General features: G+C 57.5%; 2 protein-coding genes across 8 annotated transcripts in view; one reads left to right on the forward strand and one right to left on the reverse strand.

The window, feature by feature from the left end:
* Positions 1 to 6,912, forward strand: part of SIAH1 (siah E3 ubiquitin protein ligase 1) — a 68,125-nt gene extending 61,213 nt beyond the window's left edge. For 4 of the 6 annotated variants that reach the window (XM_059668114.1, XM_059668110.1, XM_059668113.1 and 1 more), the window contains exon 2: positions 5,058 to 6,912. In XM_059668114.1, the coding sequence (XP_059524097.1) occupies positions 5,060 to 5,908 (849 nt within the window). In that variant the 5' untranslated portion in view covers positions 5,058 to 5,059 and the 3' untranslated portion in view covers positions 5,909 to 6,912. Of the gene's footprint in view, positions 1 to 1,434; positions 1,649 to 4,507; positions 4,830 to 5,057 lie in introns of those variants that run through there. The other 2 variants (XM_059668111.1, XM_059668112.1) reach the window with 2 other exon arrangements.
* Positions 6,913 to 7,964: 1,052 nt separating this feature from the next.
* Positions 7,965 to 16,988, reverse strand: part of LONP2 (lon peptidase 2, peroxisomal) — a 41,003-nt gene continuing 31,979 nt past the window's right edge. For both annotated transcript variants that reach the window (XM_059668107.1, XM_059668108.1), the window contains exons 12-15: positions 14,125 to 14,270; positions 13,076 to 13,283; positions 12,499 to 12,689; positions 7,965 to 8,354 (exon numbers count right to left, since the gene is read on the reverse strand). In XM_059668107.1, the coding sequence (XP_059524090.1) occupies positions 8,133 to 8,354; positions 12,499 to 12,689; positions 13,076 to 13,283; positions 14,125 to 14,270 (767 nt within the window). In that variant the 3' untranslated portion in view covers positions 7,965 to 8,132. The remainder of the gene's footprint in view (positions 8,355 to 12,498; positions 12,690 to 13,075; positions 13,284 to 14,124; positions 14,271 to 16,988) is intronic.

Raw genomic sequence — 16,988 nt, forward strand, 5'->3', positions numbered from 1 at the left:
GCTTCTCTCCATGCCTTAGTGTCCACTGAGAGCAGTTCCACGTGTGGCCCCCGCCGTGTCCCCCGACAGTGGCTCCGAGGGTGAGCCCTGCTGGACTGGAAGGGCCCGTGGCTCTCACTTCTCAGTTTGTGACTTTGAGCCCCTGGAAAGCAGGGACAGTGCCTGCTCGGCATCTAAAGGCACAGTGCAAAGGAAGGGCTTAAATAATTCTAAAACCACTTGAGTAAGTGACTCAATTTCTCCAAATATTACCACGCGTCCTCTGTGAGGGACGTGAACAGGAGTACAGTTGTGATTTGTACCACCCAGGAGTCTGCTGAATAAAGGCGATGGCAGGAGACCCGAGAAGCAGGCGGGCCCTGGCGGGAAGGGCCGGCGGGAAGGCCGGGGCGGCGGAAGAGCAGGCTGCTGGAGCCATGGAGGGGAGAGCCAGGCAGGGGCGAGGAAGGGCACTGAGCAGCCACCGAGGTTTGAGGGGCGGAACCTCCCCCCCCCCCCCACCCGCTTGTGGCTTTGGAGCCCTGGCTGTTTGGAGAACTGGTCAGGGAGGCGTTGCCTGCGCCCTGGGTGGGGTGTGGCAGGAAGAGGAGAGAGTGGGTGGGCTCGACATGTGTTTTGGAGGCAGAATGAACAGGACTTGCTGATGGTTAGATGTGCGGTGAGGGAGAAGGATTCAGTGGTTTCTGGCATGAGCACCTGTGGGTCATGGTGCTGTTTACCAAGACAGGAAAGGCTAGAAGGGGGTGGGACGGGGCAGAGACAAAAGCCTGAGGTTCTGATTTGTGGAGGTGAGGCCTGAGAGCCGTCTGGCAGGGGCGAGGCCGAGGCAGCTGTGTGTGGCCACAGACGCGGGTGGGAGGCAGCGTGTCGGTGTCAGCGAGAGGAACGCACAGGAGAAAGGGGAGAGGTGACGCCAGGGGAGGATGGACAGGCTTGGGAAGGCGAGAGGACAGGCTGTGCAGGTCCTGTTGCGCCCCCTCCGGCTGCGGCTCCTGCCGGGGGCACTTGTGGTTGGTGTCGCATCAGCTCCTCAGGTCACTCCCGAGCCTGAGCCGGCCTTTCCACTCGCTGAGGAAGGCAGATGTTACTGGCTGTTCCCATTTCTCAGACTAATCTTTATACAGCAGCTTCTCTAGCGTCCCCTGGAAGGAAACGGCTAAAAACCACCCGTCTCCTGCCGCCCAGATAGCTGGCCCGTTCGGTGCTGGAGGCGGCTTCCTGCTCGCCCTCGCGCCTGCGCCTCCCCTGCAGGTCCTGTTGGGAACTTGCTGCAGGAGCCTCGCCACGCACGCCGGCCTGTCCTCCGGGTGAAGCTGACCTCGTAAGCAGCGGCGTAGCGTCCTGCTGCCGCTGTCACATCACTTGCTCCCGGGCCGGGGCCAGCGGTAGGAGGCGGCCCTGGGGGGGGGGGCTGGCGGGCCGGCTGCTGCAGCGTTTATGGACGAGCAGGATGGTTATTGGAGGGGCCAGGCATGCGGCTGTGACTAATCAGAGAACTTCTTCCTCAGCTAGTTAATACAGGAGGCAGGTTCCCACATGAAATCGAGACTGACAGCCCGTCTCCTGCATGTGGAAGGCAGAGCAATGGCCTGATGCTCTGAAATCGCTAGGACAACACTAAAGCTGAATCGCAGCTGTTCTTGTTGAGGTGAAACGCAGCTTAAACTCCGTCCGAGGGGCCGGGGGACGTTCTCTAGAAAGCGGAGGTGGCCGTGCTCCCGGGCGGTTGCGGCCTCTGCTTGCCTTGGCCCCTCTAGCGTGTCTTGGTGTATGTGGTTTGGTGAAATGTTAGGCTCTTTGTAAAGCCCGTGTCGGTCAGTGTTATTCCCAGTTGAGGAATCCCTTTGAGGTTCACTGCACTGGACATTAGTGTCGTGGCGGCTGATCTTCGGCAAACACGGTGGTCGCCTGTGCGGGCGGAAGGCACCCTCATGGTCAGGCAGGACCTCGGTCTGGGGCTCCAGCGAGCTGAGCTGATGAGCCAGGCGGGTCACCGGCTTTGGAGGCCTCAGGTGAACCCTCTTTGGGATTAGGACCTCCTGTGATGGCCAGGTCCCCACCTTCCTGCATCCAGGCAAAGCCACCGAGCGGGAAATGTCCCCGTTTCACAGTTGGGTGGGGGAGGGGGCGAATGCAGGTGTAGGCGACCCTAAGCACTAAGCACTAAGCACTCCGCTGGTACTGCCCCGGGCGCTCGCGGAGAAGGCAGCCCCTGGATGGACTGCGGACGGGCAGTGAGGGTCTGTGCGGGGCCTTTGGGAGTTTGGGGAAAGAGGGAAACTTTTTGCTCAAGGAACCAGCACTCCCTTTGCTTGTTTTACACCTTTGGGTTCTGCCTTGATTCTGCGTGGAAAGAGCTTCCTGCCTAAAGCACGGAACGTCTCCTGCCTTAGGAGCCCGGGCCGGTCGGACGCCGATGTGGGAAACCGAGACGTAGGCAGTAATGGCTTAATCTGCCAGCAGCCTACAAGTGTGTTCTGCTCCGCATGTTTATGTCGCTCTAAGTAAGAGAAGCCGAGGTGGGGAGCACACTATCCATAGCGCGGCAGCCAGGGGAGCTGGGATCTGATGGGAAAGTGGGTGGTGCCCAGGCCCTGCCCCAGGCCCCGCCCGGGGGTGGAGGCCGCCGGCTGCTCTAATGACAGGCTCCTCCAGCGGAGCTGACGCAATGCCAGCCTCGGGCTCTGCGGGGCGAGGGCAAAGCTGAGAACAAAACACGCTGCTGTTTAATGAGGCCGCGCAGGACGGCTTTCCCGGGCGGGGCTGAGTGGGAGTTTAACTCGGGGTGTGTGTGTGTGTGTGGGGGGGGGCTGCTCGCACTGCAGTGTTGGGGGCGGGGGGAGTATGGGCCGAGGCAGAAATGGAGAAGCGAGTTAGAATTGAGGAACCGCCCGCGCGGTCGGTAGTTACTGGTGGAGTGGGTGCGGCTCAGGGTGAAGCCACGCGGACTGTGGCGCACGCACGTGCCAACCTAAGTCTAAGCGAGCGGGGTCCAGGGACTGAGCCCCACCAGGTGGGGTGCGCGGGGCAGAGCCGGAGTCGCCTTGGGCCGGTGGGCGGGGCGCAGCCTACGGGCCTCCCCCCACTGCGCCCCACCCTGGCCGTGGCCGCCCCACCCTCCCCGGGGCCCGCCCCGCAGAGCCTCTGGGGCCGCCCGCCGGCTCTCCCTCCCTCCTCCTCCTCCCCCCTCTTCTCGGCTGGAGCCGGCTTCTCCAGCTGCGCGGGCCCTTCCCCGGGCCGCCTCCAGCCGGAGCCTGCCTGCCCCGTCGGTCTGGGGAGGGGACGCTGCTGGGAGCGCAGCGATGGCGCCCCTGTTTGGGGACGCAGGCGAGTTCGAGCTGGGCAGGTGCGGCCACTACTGTGGCCGGAGAGGCCGGCGCTCGGAGAGGGGCGCTGCAGCACCCTCGGCTAACTAGCGCCCCCTCCCGGTGCATCACGCCCTCTGCGGAGCGCCCGGCGCTGGGGTCCGCTGCCCTCGCAGGGGGCGCAGCTGCTAGAGGTCCTGGCCGCTGCCTCGCTTCACGGACCGCAGCCTTTCCCCGCCTCACACTGACTACGAGTGTAAATCGTGCTCCAGTGTCTGGAATGACAATCAGCTCTATTGGAACTGAACCTGAACTATTGCTACACCGTTGGAAGCCGAGAAGTGTTGGTCTTCCCTGCGTCCTGACATCCTGTGAGGACCGCACCGTGTGCGGACCCCGGTGTGACCGGCGGCTCCGCTGGGCGATGTGCACTGCGCTGGCGGCCTAGACTTTCCCCCAAGGAACCACTGTCCAGAGACCCTGAGACTCACGTAGGTGAGCCGCGCAAGCGGCGGCGAAGCAGGCTCGTGCGCTCCTGGGCACCTGGGCCATGCTGCCACCACTGCTCACGCGTGACCTCCGCGCGGCCGTCGCGGGCACTGGAACCTCCTGGCACGCACTCCTGCCCGGCTGGACCCTGGCTGTCTGGGGCCTCCGACGAAGAGCACGGATCCCATGTCCCGACTCCACGTGGCGCCCTGCGGTGCTGGGATTCTGCTACACTTTTTTCCTTGAACTTGAGGATATTTTTGTGACAGTGGGCTTGGTCTCTTCTTGGCGCCCTCAGCCCGTTAAGGTGTAGAATTGGGTAACGTAGAGGCCGAGTTGCATTTACACGGTCACACTGGTAGCTGCCGGCATTGTGTTTTCCCCTTTTCTTTTGTTAGCAGCATTGTTTTCAAAGGTAAATTCTTTGCAACAGAATAACAATGATAATTGAGACATTAACTTGGAGGCATTAAATTTTAATTGTGTAGAAATATGGCTGATGTAGTTAATGGGTCTGCGCGCTCAGGCCTGAGAGTCTGCGCAGGTGGGTTCCTGGGGAAGGTGCCGTTTTATCGTCCACTTGCCCGAGTGTCGGTCACACTGCTGGTCATTTCTCCGGGTGACAGTTCTGTCTCAGGGCTTGGTGTGACGGGTGTTTCGGCAGCAGTGGTGGCCGAGGCTCAGGAGCTCACCTGTGGACCCCCGCCCCCCCCATCTTTCCTCTTGGACTTCAGCGACTTCGCAGCTTCTCAGTTGCTTGGGGTCCAGGTTGTATTTCAGCCTTCCCTCCACCAGAGCAGCCAAGGGTGGATTTCACTTTCTTTTAGTAAGAAAGGGAATTCTATTGTGTTCTGGAACTTTTTGAAGAGAGATTTCATCCAGCGTATAACTCCTAATAATCAAAATGCATATTTTATGCAATTACGTTTTCTTAACCATTTGTTTCTCTTGTTCTGCTCACAGTAAAATTTGCATGAGCCCTGGCCAGCTTGGCTCAGTGGAGAGAGCATCGACCTGTGGTCTGAAAGGTCTCAGGTTCGATTCCGGTCAAGGGCACATGCCTGGGTGGGGGGCTCGATCCCTAGTAGGGGCCTGCAGGGGGCACCCGATCAATGATTCTCTCGTTATTGATGTTTCTCTCCTCCTCTGAAATCAATAAAAATATCTTAAATTTTTTTTGCATGAACCACATGGCTTTAGGAAACCAGTCACGATGATCACTTTTCTCCTTCCTCCTCTGACTTTCCTTTGTTTCCGTTACAGAAATGAGCCGCCAGACTGCGACCGCGTTGCCCACTGGGACCTCCAAGTGCACACCGTCGCAGAGGGTGCCCGCCCTCACGGGCACCACCGCGTCCAACAATGACCTGGCCAGTCTCTTTGAGTGTCCTGTCTGCTTTGACTATGTGTTGCCACCCATTCTTCAGTGTCAGAGCGGCCATCTGGTCTGCAGCAACTGTCGCCCAAAGCTCACGTGTTGTCCAACCTGCCGGGGCCCCTTGGGCTCCATTCGCAACTTGGCGATGGAGAAGGTGGCCAATTCGGTACTTTTCCCTTGTAAATACGCCTCTTCCGGGTGCGAGGTCACCCTGCCGCACACGGAGAAGGCCGACCACGAGGAGCTCTGCGAGTTCCGGCCTTACGCCTGCCCGTGCCCCGGCGCGTCCTGTAAGTGGCAGGGCTCCCTGGACGCCGTGATGCCCCACCTGATGCACCAGCACAAGTCCATCACCACCCTGCAGGGGGAGGACATCGTGTTCCTGGCCACGGACATCAACCTGCCCGGGGCGGTGGACTGGGTGATGATGCAGTCCTGCTTCGGCTTCCACTTCATGCTGGTCCTGGAGAAGCAGGAGAAGTACGACGGGCACCAGCAGTTCTTCGCCATCGTCCAGCTGATCGGAACGCGCAAGCAGGCGGAAAATTTTGCTTATCGACTCGAGCTCAATGGTCACAGGCGGCGATTGACTTGGGAAGCTACTCCCCGATCGATTCATGAGGGCATCGCAACGGCCATTATGAATAGCGACTGTCTCGTCTTTGACACCAGCATCGCACAGCTTTTTGCAGAAAATGGCAACCTAGGCATCAATGTCACTATTTCCATGTGTTGAAGTGGCGATCAAAGGTTTTCTGGCCAGTGTTTGTTTAAAACCATTGCGTTCAGCTTCACAGAGAATAGGCCCCCTCCGCCTGCCCCCCAGACTTTTGGTAGGTGGAGCTAGTCACACGAAGGGAAATAAATGGAAAGGCTGTTAAATACAGGAAACGGTTGCATGTAGTAACACTAATATATTTAAAGTAAGTCAGCAGTAAACCACTGAAAAAATATATATATACACCCAAGATGGGCATCTTTTGTATTAAGAAAGGAAGCATTGTAAAATAATTCTGAATTTGTGTTGTAGATTGAGTGTACTGTTGAGAAATACTGGGTTTTTGTTTCTGCGTGTGAGAGTGTGTGGGAGCGTGTGTGTGTGTGCTTGGGTTTTTTTTCCTTTAACTGACAAGCCATGTTGAGTGGTCTTGGGCCACTGCTTCCCCTCTTTTGAGTCAATACATAGTGCTGCTGTGTGTGTATATATTTTTTGTGTGTATTTGCTAATTTTTATTAATTCTAGTTTTTCATTAAATAAATTTGACTTTCTTTTCTGTAATTCAAGCTTTTCCCATTTTTTTTTGTACCTTTGTAAAGTTAGTGTTTTTTTGATATGCATAATTTGTTTATGGTAAAGTTTATACATGTGTGTTCCATACATGTTTTTTCTCCCCATTAATCAATTCATTAGAAATACTTTATATTCAGCCTCTTGTGAAGACACAAGTTCCAGAAAGGAGAGGTAACATCGGAGGAAAGATCAGAAGCTACTTAAAGCAGCTAGAAGATGGTTGGTCGGTCGGTCTTTTTCTCTTTTTTCCAGTTGAGTCACGCCTTCAAACTTATTCTTTAAAAGGTAGTAGGATATACTGATTTTTAAAAAAATATTGAAAAATCCCCTCCCTCCCCCCAATATCTTGGACAAATCACATGTTTAAAATTTGTTCTCATATATTTATTGGTTTTGCAAAAGAAGGCATCATCTCACAGTATTTGTAATTAAAAGCGAAGCATTTGTTTGTTTAAAAAAAGGCAGTTTGCAAAAAAATGTTTTTGGTCTTTTATAATTCTCATTAAAAGATATCTGGCAAATTGAAAACTCTTTGTGTTGCTTTTGCTCTAAGTTTGATTAAAATCCAAAGCTGTTTTCCTGTCCGATTCTGTGCTTTACAGCAGAGAGCAGTGTGCAGTTTTGAAATGCAAGAGTTTTATTGTCAAGTACAGCGCAGCGCAGGCCCCCGCACAGGCACAGCGAGCCCAGGTCCGACGCGTCCTCCCGGAGCTCTGGGCCCCACCGGCAGGGCCAGGCACGCCTCTAACTCGCAGACCCCACTCTCATCCAAGAAACCGCGCAGCGCCTGACATACCTGTGCTTCAATTTGGAAGAGCGCTCCTGAGGGGGGCACGGGGTTGTCTGTTGGTTCTCAGTCTCCACAGCCACACTGGCGTGGCAGGAAGGCGGGCGCTGGGTAAGGAAAGCTATGACCCTGGAAGCCCCAGCCTGACCTGCTGTCCTAACCCTGGGTGAGTCGGGACGACAAGTGGAGAGCCTGCAGACGGGACGGACGGGGAGGCGGCAGGGCCCGGGTCTCGCGGGGTCAGGATAACAAGCGTGGGGACCAGCCCGGAAAGGTTGGCGGCCTCCCCCTGGGGACTGGACTTTGTAAGGGGACAGGCGTTGGGGGCGGCGTGTTTCTGACTGACGTGTGCTCACCGGGGCCGCTCTGCCTGTGTGATGTTGCGTGTGCTGGGACATGTGGGCCTCCTCACGTGGTACTTAACCTGAAACTTCACATCCACAGAGACTCACTGGCTGTGTTCTCAGCTTTGCCCACTGCCCCTCCCGCATCGACGGGGGTCTGAGGTCATGGTCTCTACCCGTTGTCTTGACCTTGCCTGGGTGTCTGAGTCACCCGAGGCTCGGGGAACAGATCTGAGTGTGGGTGGCAGTCTCTGGTGGGGCTGGAGAATGGACGTTTCTAGCAAGTTCTCGGGGGGCAGGTGTTCTGTCTGGGGACCCATGGGAACCGTGAGCCGCCTTCCCAGGGACAGACGATGACCGGAGACGGGAGTCAGTGCTATCTGTTTATTAAAATCTCTGTAGCCCGTGCGGCCCCGCGGGGAGGCCCGCGCCTGCTGACCAGCTCACGGGGAAGGGACATCTTGCTTACCCGCTGGTGTGAGCAGACAGCCCGGCGGGCCTCGGGGCGTCAGGACGGCGACTGAGCCGCGCTCCGAGCCTACAGTTTGCTATTTAAGAGGCCGGGCCTGGCCTTGACCGAGAAGCCCCCGTCGAAAGCGGCGTTCAGGACCTCGTCCAGGCAGCTCGCCGTGACGAAGCTCAGGTCGCGGCGCACGTTGCCCGGGATCTCCTCCAGGTCCTTCTCGTTCCTCTGCGGGAGGATGACCCGCTTCAGGCCCGCCCTGTGCGCGGCCAGCACCTTGTCCTTGATGCCGCCCACCTGCGGAGGAAGGCAGGCGGCGTGACCTGGGGCCCAGCAGTTCCGCTGCTTTCCCACCGCCAGGCCACTGCCCGTCCGGCACAGGAGCGGGGAGAGCCCGTGAGGAGGTCAGTAAGTAGTGACTTCTCTTCGCTTCAGTTAGCGCTCTAGTCCAGCCTTTCACGGGGGAAGGTGCCGGTTTTCTCCCGTCCCTGTTCCTGCCTGTTGTCAGGGTCTACACTTCAGTCTCTGCAGTCACGGCGCCCGCGGGCCGATGGGGCTGATTCGGAAAAAGTGATCGTCGACCTGACACCCGCCCGCAGAGCTCAGCTGTGCGCCAGGATGACACCGCTGCACAGGTCAGAGCAGGACCGCTGGGCCACCCCGGGAGGACACAGGTCCCCACGGCCTCGGCTCCGTGGTTAAAAGATGTCCACAAAAACCCCCCCACACAAAGACATGGAGGCTGAGCAATGAGATCAAGGAAGAAAAGATACCATGAAACAGATGAAAATGAGAGCACAACCCACAATCTATGGGGCACAGTGAAAGCAGTCCTAAGAGGGAAATTCATAGCATTACAGGTCTACCGTGAGAAAAAAGAAAGATCTCAATCTAACTTTACACGTAAAGGAATTGAAAAAGAACAACAAACAAAGCCCAAAGTGAGTAAAAGAAACAAGGAGCGGAAGTAAACAAAATGGAGTAAAAAAGAAAAATCAACACAAAAGACCCATGAAACCAACAGCTGGTTCTCTGAGAAGATACACAAGGGAAATCTTCAACCAGATCATCAGGGAACAAAGAAATACAGAGGGTTGTACAAGGAAACATGAACTAGAGGCCAATAACTCGGACAGTCTGGACCACATGGATAAACTCCTAGAAACATACAATCCTCCAGAACTGAATCAGAGAATTGAAACAGATCAGTTACAACTAGTGAAACAGATGCAGTCAGTAAAAGCTCCCGACAAACAAAACCTTGGACCAGGTGGCTCACAGGTGAGTTTTAGCAAACTTTCAAAGAACTGGCACCTGTCCTCACTCCCAAAATATGCCGGAGGAGGGAAGCCTCCCAGTTCAGTTCACCAGGCCAGCGGCACCCTAACTCCAAAACAAGGCGAAGACACTGCACGTGCGCCAGATGGACAGAAATCACAGGATCACCAACAGGTGCAGGGAAATCATTGGATAAAACCCAGCGCACATTTACGATAAAAACCAACACGCAGCAAAGTGGGAATAGAAGGGACACACCTCAGTGGGACCGCCTCACACTCAAGCTCCTGTACAGCAAAGGAGACCATCCAACGATAAAAAGACAAACCACTGGATGGAGAACGTATTTGCCGACGACACATCTGATAAGGGGTTAACAGCCAAAATTTATTTTAAAAACTTACTCAACACCAAAAAAAATCCAATTTAAAAAATGGGCAAAGGACTTCTCCAAAGAGGATATACCGATGGCCAACAGACATATGAAAGGTGCTCCACAGCGTTATCATTAGAGAGATGCAAATCACCTGGTGACCACAATGAGGTACCACCTCACACCTGTCAGTGGCGATCATCAGTAAAACAACAGACAGAAAGTGTGGGAGGATGTGGAGCGGGAACCCTCGTGCACCTTTGGCAGGAATGCTGGTTGGGGCAGCCATTGTGGAAAGCAGGATACAACACCAATAATGAACGATCGGAAAGAGAAACTAAGAAAATAACCCCATTTACATGCTTAAAATCCCACAAAAAACCTAGGTACAATTAAAAACTCTATATGTGTTGATTGATTTCAGAGAGAAAGGGAGAGAGAAACATCAGTGATGAGAGAGAATCATTGATTGGCTGCCTCCTGCACGCCCCCTCCTGGGGATCGAGCCTACACCCCGGGCATGTGCCCTTGACCGGAATCAAACCTGGGACCCTTTCAGTCCCCAGGCCGACGCTCTATCCACTGAGCCGAACCAGCTAGGGCACCAAGGTATAAATTTAACCAAGGATGTAAAAGACTTGTACTTGCAAAATAAGAAACTGAAGAAGATACACGTGGAAGTATATCCTATGTTCATGGACAGGAAGAATTAACATCATTAAAATGTCCCACTGGCCAAGCAATCTATAGATTCAAAGCAATTCCTATCAAGACAGCTCTGGCGTATTTCACAGAACTAGAGCAAATATTTCAAAAATGTACGAGGAACCGCAAAAGACTCTGAACAGCCACAGCAATCTTGAGAAAGAAGCACAAAGTTGGAGGAATCCTGCTACCTGATCTCAAACTATACTGCCAGGCCATGGCCATCAAACCGCCTGGTGCTGGCTCTCTGATCAGCCACCCACTGCAGCCCTCCCCCCGGGTTTTCTGTGCCCGACTCAGCGTGTGAGCCGACGACTCCCTGTGTGCAGGAGTGACGTGTCATGGCTGCCGGGAGGCCTGTGCACAAAGCTCGCTGTGAATCCTTCCCCTCGGGGTCTGAAGGCGCTGCACCGGGTCCCGGGGAGAGGGCGAGGAAGCTCTCGGGCCTGAGAGGTCCCCAGGATGGGACGCTTTCCTGCCGGGGGGCCTCCCGAGCTGAGGAGAGTCCCAGTTCCTTTCTCTGAGCAGAACCCCTGGGAGTCAGAGGTCGGGTCGGCCTGTTTCCGTGTTATTTTTCCTGAGTGGCCGGCCAGTTCGAAAGCCCTAGTTTTAAATCCGAGAGCTGTCTCAGCCTCGCCCTGGAGTCCCGTCTGGCCTCGGGTCCAGCCTCAGCGCTGCTGCCTGGCTGGTCTCCTGTGACAGCGGACACTGGGCTCATGGGAGCCGCTGCGTCTCTGCTGGGTGGGCAGGGGAGCCCTGGCCCTGCCAGCAGGCGCTGGGGAGGCCGCTGGGCCAGAGACCTCAGTGCCCTGGGTTTCCTCCCGGCTCCTTCCTGTGCTCCGGGGCCAGCGCTTCTCCCAGACGGAGCTGGGACGCCGTCTCCCCCATCAGGACGCCCCCAGCCTCCAGGCACTGGCTGAGCTATCAGCGTGGGCCCCGCTCACTGCTGAGGGTCAGATGTGCTCCCTTATTCCTCCCTCAGTCCTCCATCTCTGCACCTGGGAGCTGAGACTGGGTCCTGAAGCCTGTGCTCGTCTGCATTGGGCGCAGCTGGCATTACCGCCGTCACCGTCACCTTAGCTCCGGGGCGGCCAGGATGAGACCAGCCTCCTGAGTGCACCCCTCGAGCGTGGCGGCATCATCGGGCCCAGCATCTGACTTCTGGTGACTAAACCAGCTGGGGCTCCGAGAGCATCGGTAACGCTGTGGTCTTACTGGGCAGCCCTGTGACCTGCTCCCCATCACCGCCTACATGGACATCCTCTTTACTCCTCATTTGCTATGAACCTGGCAGATTCTGCTGTAGACGGTAACAGGCAGCTAATGACTCACAACCCGCATACTCCCAAGGGTCTGTATTTTATTGTTTCCTTAAAGCTTTTAAAAGAAAATGTTTTTATTGATTCAGAGAGGAAGAGAGAGGGAGAGAGATAGAAACATCAAAGATAAGAGAATCATGGATTGGCTGCCTCCTGCACGCCCCACACTGGGGATCGAGCCTGCAACCTGGGCCTGTGCCCTTGACCAGGAATTGAACCGTGACCTCCTGAGCAACACCAGCCTGGCTTTTCAGTGCTTTTATGAGTAGTTTAAGCGACAGGCCCAGAATGTGTGGAAGTTTTTGGATCTAGCAGTGAGCCCTCATTGCAGTTCCCAGGTGCCATGCTCACTCATCTCCATGTCCACCAGCTCCGCCCGCTGACCTCTGGGGGAGGGCCGAGGCTCCCAGGAGGCCCAGAGGCGAGAACCAGCTGAGTGTGTCACACCAGCCCCGCCCCCCCTCCCGCCTGTGCCGTGCAGTGAACACTTTGCTGGCTGAACAAAGCCCCAGATCTCCAGCTAAACAGCCCATGTCACCGACGACCACACTGACGTGCCCTTAGCAAGTCCTCATTCTTAGAAGAAAAAACATGGGAAAATTGCTTTGGAATTTGATGAAATTTAAAAATATGAATTACAGCTGTAAGCATTTTCTATGTATTTAAAACTAAGGTGTTCATCGGAAGAAGGCAAACCACTTTTAAATTTAAACTACGATTATTTAAAACTGCAGTCACCCACGGAAGGGCTGGCCCTCAGACTCACCGGCAGCACCAGGCCCCGCAGCGTGATCTCCCCCGTCATGGCCACGTCGGAGCGCACCAGCCGCCCGCTGAACAGCGAGGCCAGGCAGGTCACGATGGTGACCCCCGCCGACGGCCCGTCCTTGGTGACGGCTCCAGCCGGGAAGTGCAGGTGGATGTCTGTGTTGTCGAGAAGATCGAAACTTCCAGAAGCTTAAAAAGAAAGAAGGATGTTAATGTAGGAACTTACACCTGTTTTCTTTTTCTCCTAAAAAAGAAAGTCAAAAGTGATAAAAAACAAAACAACAAAACGCTCTGGGGAAAGGACTCCTTCATGATGCCAACGGCGGTGCGTCCGAGGGCGTCCGAGCCGTATGGCTCTGCTCCCCGTGGGGGAGGACGGCACAGCCCGCACTGCTGCTGGGTCAGGCGCTCGCAGGCGGCCCTGAAGGGGGACCGAGAACTCCCACGGCTCCCACGTCAGGGGCCGTCAGTGGGCGCGGCTGACCACCGCTCGTCTCCGGCTCATCACGACCCTAGAGCCTCCGGCCGCCTCTGCAGGCTTGGCTCGGTGTGCCCACCCCCACCCCGCCGCTCACCGTTGGTCAGGTGGTACTTCTTGGCGTTGCTGCGGAGCCAGCTGATGGCGAGGTGGGCGGACTCCTTCATGACGTCCCCCAGCTGGCCCGTCAGCGTCAGCTGCCCTTCGCCGTCCATCCGACTGGCCTCCACGAACATGATCTCCCCGCCTAAGGGCGTCCACGCCAGGCCGATGGCCACCCCCGGCTGACTCAGGCGCTCAGACACCTGCGGGTGGGGGGGGGGGTAGGTGACGAGCGAGTGTGCAGGCCGCGGACCGCACCTCCAGGGCCGGCGCCCACAGGACGGGCGTCACGCTCACAGCCTGTGCGTGGCTTCCTGCTGGGACATGCCGAGCTCTCGGGGCCTTTCCCAGGAGCCTTGTACCTAACAGTGTCTGATGACGTGGAGCCAGGAGCATATCTCACACTCCCATCTCCCAGGAGCCAGCGGTCTCGGCTGTCGGCCACCTTATCAGCCTGTGTCTGTAACACGCCGGATCCCAGCACTCGCCACCAGGGCTGTTTCAGGAAGCGGGAGCCTCCTCGAACCCACACCGAGGGAGTGGGCCTTCCCTGCAAGACCCGGCTCCTCCTCTTGGCTGTTACCGCCGCAGACCCCGAACTCCAGGCCCCTCCCCGGGCGCTGGGAGGCCTCCCTGCCACTGCAAACTCCACGTGCCACGCCCGAGATCGTGGGCCTCGCTGACCAGCCCGTTAGGCAAACGTGTCCCAGCTACGAAAGCCCAGGGTGCGGGGGGAATCCTGCTGACCCGGCCCTCTGGGCCTAGGCATCTCCCACCCACAGAGGCCACCGGGTCAGCGCGCTGAGCACACCCCGACCCAGCGCATCGGGAAACAAGGTCGCTTTCTCAGGAGCAGCGGGCTGTGGGCTGAGCTGGGTAGAGGCCTGCGCTGCCGCTGACTCCTTCCCAGGGCTCAGGGGGTGCAATCCTGATTGTAAACGTGATTCTGGAGAATCACAGGGCAGCACGGAGGCTCCTGGCTCTGCCCCACAGGGAAGAGCAGATGGGGGGTGGGGCAGAGGGCATCGCCAGCGAGGTGCTCACCTCCATCTCGTACATCGGGGGCCCGAGGATGTCCTTGAGGGCGTGGAGGTCGATCAGAATCGGCATCTCAGGTGGGAGGGCCAGGCCGGCGGCGCCACTGTCACCGATGGGCTGGGGCTCCACGTCCTCCGAGCGCTCTCTGCCGCCTGCGAGAGGCAGCTGCTCAGAAACCCTCGCGCTCGCAGCTGGAGAGCGCGCCCAGCGGACGGCAGAGCCCGGCACCCACAGGCCAGCCCTCGAGCAGCTGGAGAGCGTGCCCAGCGGACAGCAGAGCCCGGCACCCACAGGCCAGCCCTTGCGCTGACGAGGCTCGGAGTCCACCGAGTGTCCGGGACTCGGGCAGAGGGGGGTCTCTCAGGAGCCCCCAAGTGGGACATTGTTGTCTGTCTCCCCATTAACGTGTGTGCACGGGGCAGCTACCCTGCCTGTCTTTTTTTATTATTAAATATATTTTATTGATTTCAGAGAGGAGGAGAGGGAGAGAGAGAGAAACATCCGTGATGAGAGAGAATCATGGATCGGCTGCCTCCTGCACGTTCCCCCCGCCCCCCGACTGGGGATCAAGCCCACAATCTGGGCACGTGCCCTGACCGGGAATCGAACCGTGACCTCCTGGTTCCTAGGTCGCTGCTCAGCCACGGAGCCACCGGCCGGGCCTGCCCGTCTTTAAACACTAGATTCTAGATTCTCACGCCAAGAACACGGCCTGGCTCCGTTCAGCCGCCGGCCTCGAGCAGGAGAATCGATGCAGCAGCCGACCTGGTGCGATTCTGAGTCACCAGGCCCCGGACGGTCCAGGCCCCTCTTCAGAGGCCCACCGGGCGTCCGCCTCCCGACAGGAACGTGAACTTGAAAACGACGGAGCCCATAGAAGCGGTGCCTCCTTCGTAAACACAGCTCAGCTCTGAGACGCCCCCACCTGCCAGGGCTCCACACGCCTCCCACGGGAGCTGACCCTCCTCCCGGCCCTTCTGGCTCCTCAACGGTGAGTCGTCACGTGACAAGATGACCCTCCACCAGCAAGCAGAGAAGTTTAACTGAAAGCAAGACAGCACTGCCTGGCCCCTAAGAGAGTGACAGGAAACCAGCCTGGGCCTGACAGCGAGGGAGGCGCGGAGCCTGTGGGTGCTGCTCGAGGCACCGAGGCTGGTCCCGGGTCCACGGCCGGAGAGGAGAGCCGCTGTGGCCAAGAGGAGACTCACAGCCGCCAGGCTCCGCGCCTCCCTCCACGCCCTTCCCTCCAGAGCCCAGCGGGCGGACAGGCTCACACGGTGCAACGGGCTGGAGGCTGCGCTGCACAGGCCGCTATTTGTCCGGCACTAAAACCTCTTCACGGAGTATTCTGAGCACATCCTTAAAGGGCCAGAGCTTTAAACAGGCTGAGAGGAAGGGGATGGAAACTAAACCGAGGAGCCTGAGCTGCTCCCCCCCCCCCAGCCCCCTTCCCCCCACCCCCTCCCACACACACTGTCCCTGGAGGAGGGGCTGCTGGGAGGGAGGGCGCATGCAGCTGACCCTGCTGGGCTCAGAGGCTCCTGCGGGCGCCTCCCTCTCCCGGGGCATCGGCCTGTGGGTCCCACCTGGGCCGAGGAGCCTGGAGTAGCAGGTGGGGAAGCGCCCGGAGTCCCTGCGGGGGCCCTCGCCCTGCGCACAGCAGAAGGGGCTGCGGACGGGCCGTGGCGCCCGCCCCACGGCGGCTCGGCCATCAGGAGGGATACTGCACAGCTGCCCCTCCTCGGAGGAAGGGCGAGGCTTCCCCAGCCGCTGCCAGGAGCCCGTGGTCCCCCCACCGCTTTCCTCCCCGGAGCAAGGGACGCGAGGTGAGCAAGCGCAGGCCCCGAGCCGGCCCCAGGGAGCAGGGACAGAGGGGTACACGAGGGAGGCGAGGAAGGACAGAGGGTGACATCTCGGGAAATCCAGGGGCTCTAGGCTGAGGAGGGGCCGCCGCCCAGACTGACTTTTATGGAGCACCGTCGGGGTAAGACACTGGCCCGGGTCCTCATGGGTAAAATGTAAGCCAGACAGGTGACCTCGAATCTCCGCCCCATTTCACCCGGCGCCTTGGGCAGACAGGGGAATCGGCTATCCCACATCTCATTACACCTGCGGACAACGGGCAGGCCACCCAAATACGGATCACGACCTGGGTCTGCCAAAAAGTTGCTCAGTTTTTAACGTTTTCCATCAGTGAACGTTAATTATGTAACAGTTATTACTAACCGATTAACAATTTTCTTGAAAGTTGCATTGCATCCCACCAGGCTCCTGCAGATGGGGCGCGGGCTGTCTGCCCGGTGGGAGTGGGAGGAGTGTTACTAGGCCACTAACAGTTACTTGGCAGAAAGGCTGTGCGTGAACCCATGAGAGGAATACGGTCTACACCTTCACTCTCCAGCACGAGCGTGTACACATGCACCCGGCACACGAGCGTGTACACATGGACCCGGCACACGAGCGTGTACACATGCACCCGGCACACGAGCGTGTACACATGGACCCGGCACATGAGCCTGTATGCATGGACCCAGTCCGCTTAGGCATGAAGAGAAAGACTGGCTGCATTTATAAAAACGACTGAGATTTTATGTTGTTTTGTTTTTTTCCGAAACTGAATCTACGTAAAAAGTGGGCTGAGGGCTGAGACGTTAGTGGCTGTTATTCTTACAGGACAGAGAGCATGTGCTCAGAGCCACTGGCCCGGGATACACTGTCTGAGAGCCCCTCCTGGGAAGGCAGAAAAAGTATCTGCAAAACAAATCGGGAAAATCCGAATGTTTCCACCGGCATCATCTGTGCTGTCAGTTCCAGGCTCTTTTCCAGAAAACCAGCTCCCAGCCAGGGAGCGTGCACTGCGGTGGACGCCG

Source organism: Myotis daubentonii, chromosome 15, assembly GCF_963259705.1.
Source record: "Myotis daubentonii chromosome 15, mMyoDau2.1, whole genome shotgun sequence".
Lineage (NCBI taxonomy): Eukaryota > Metazoa > Chordata > Mammalia > Chiroptera > Vespertilionidae > Myotis > Myotis daubentonii.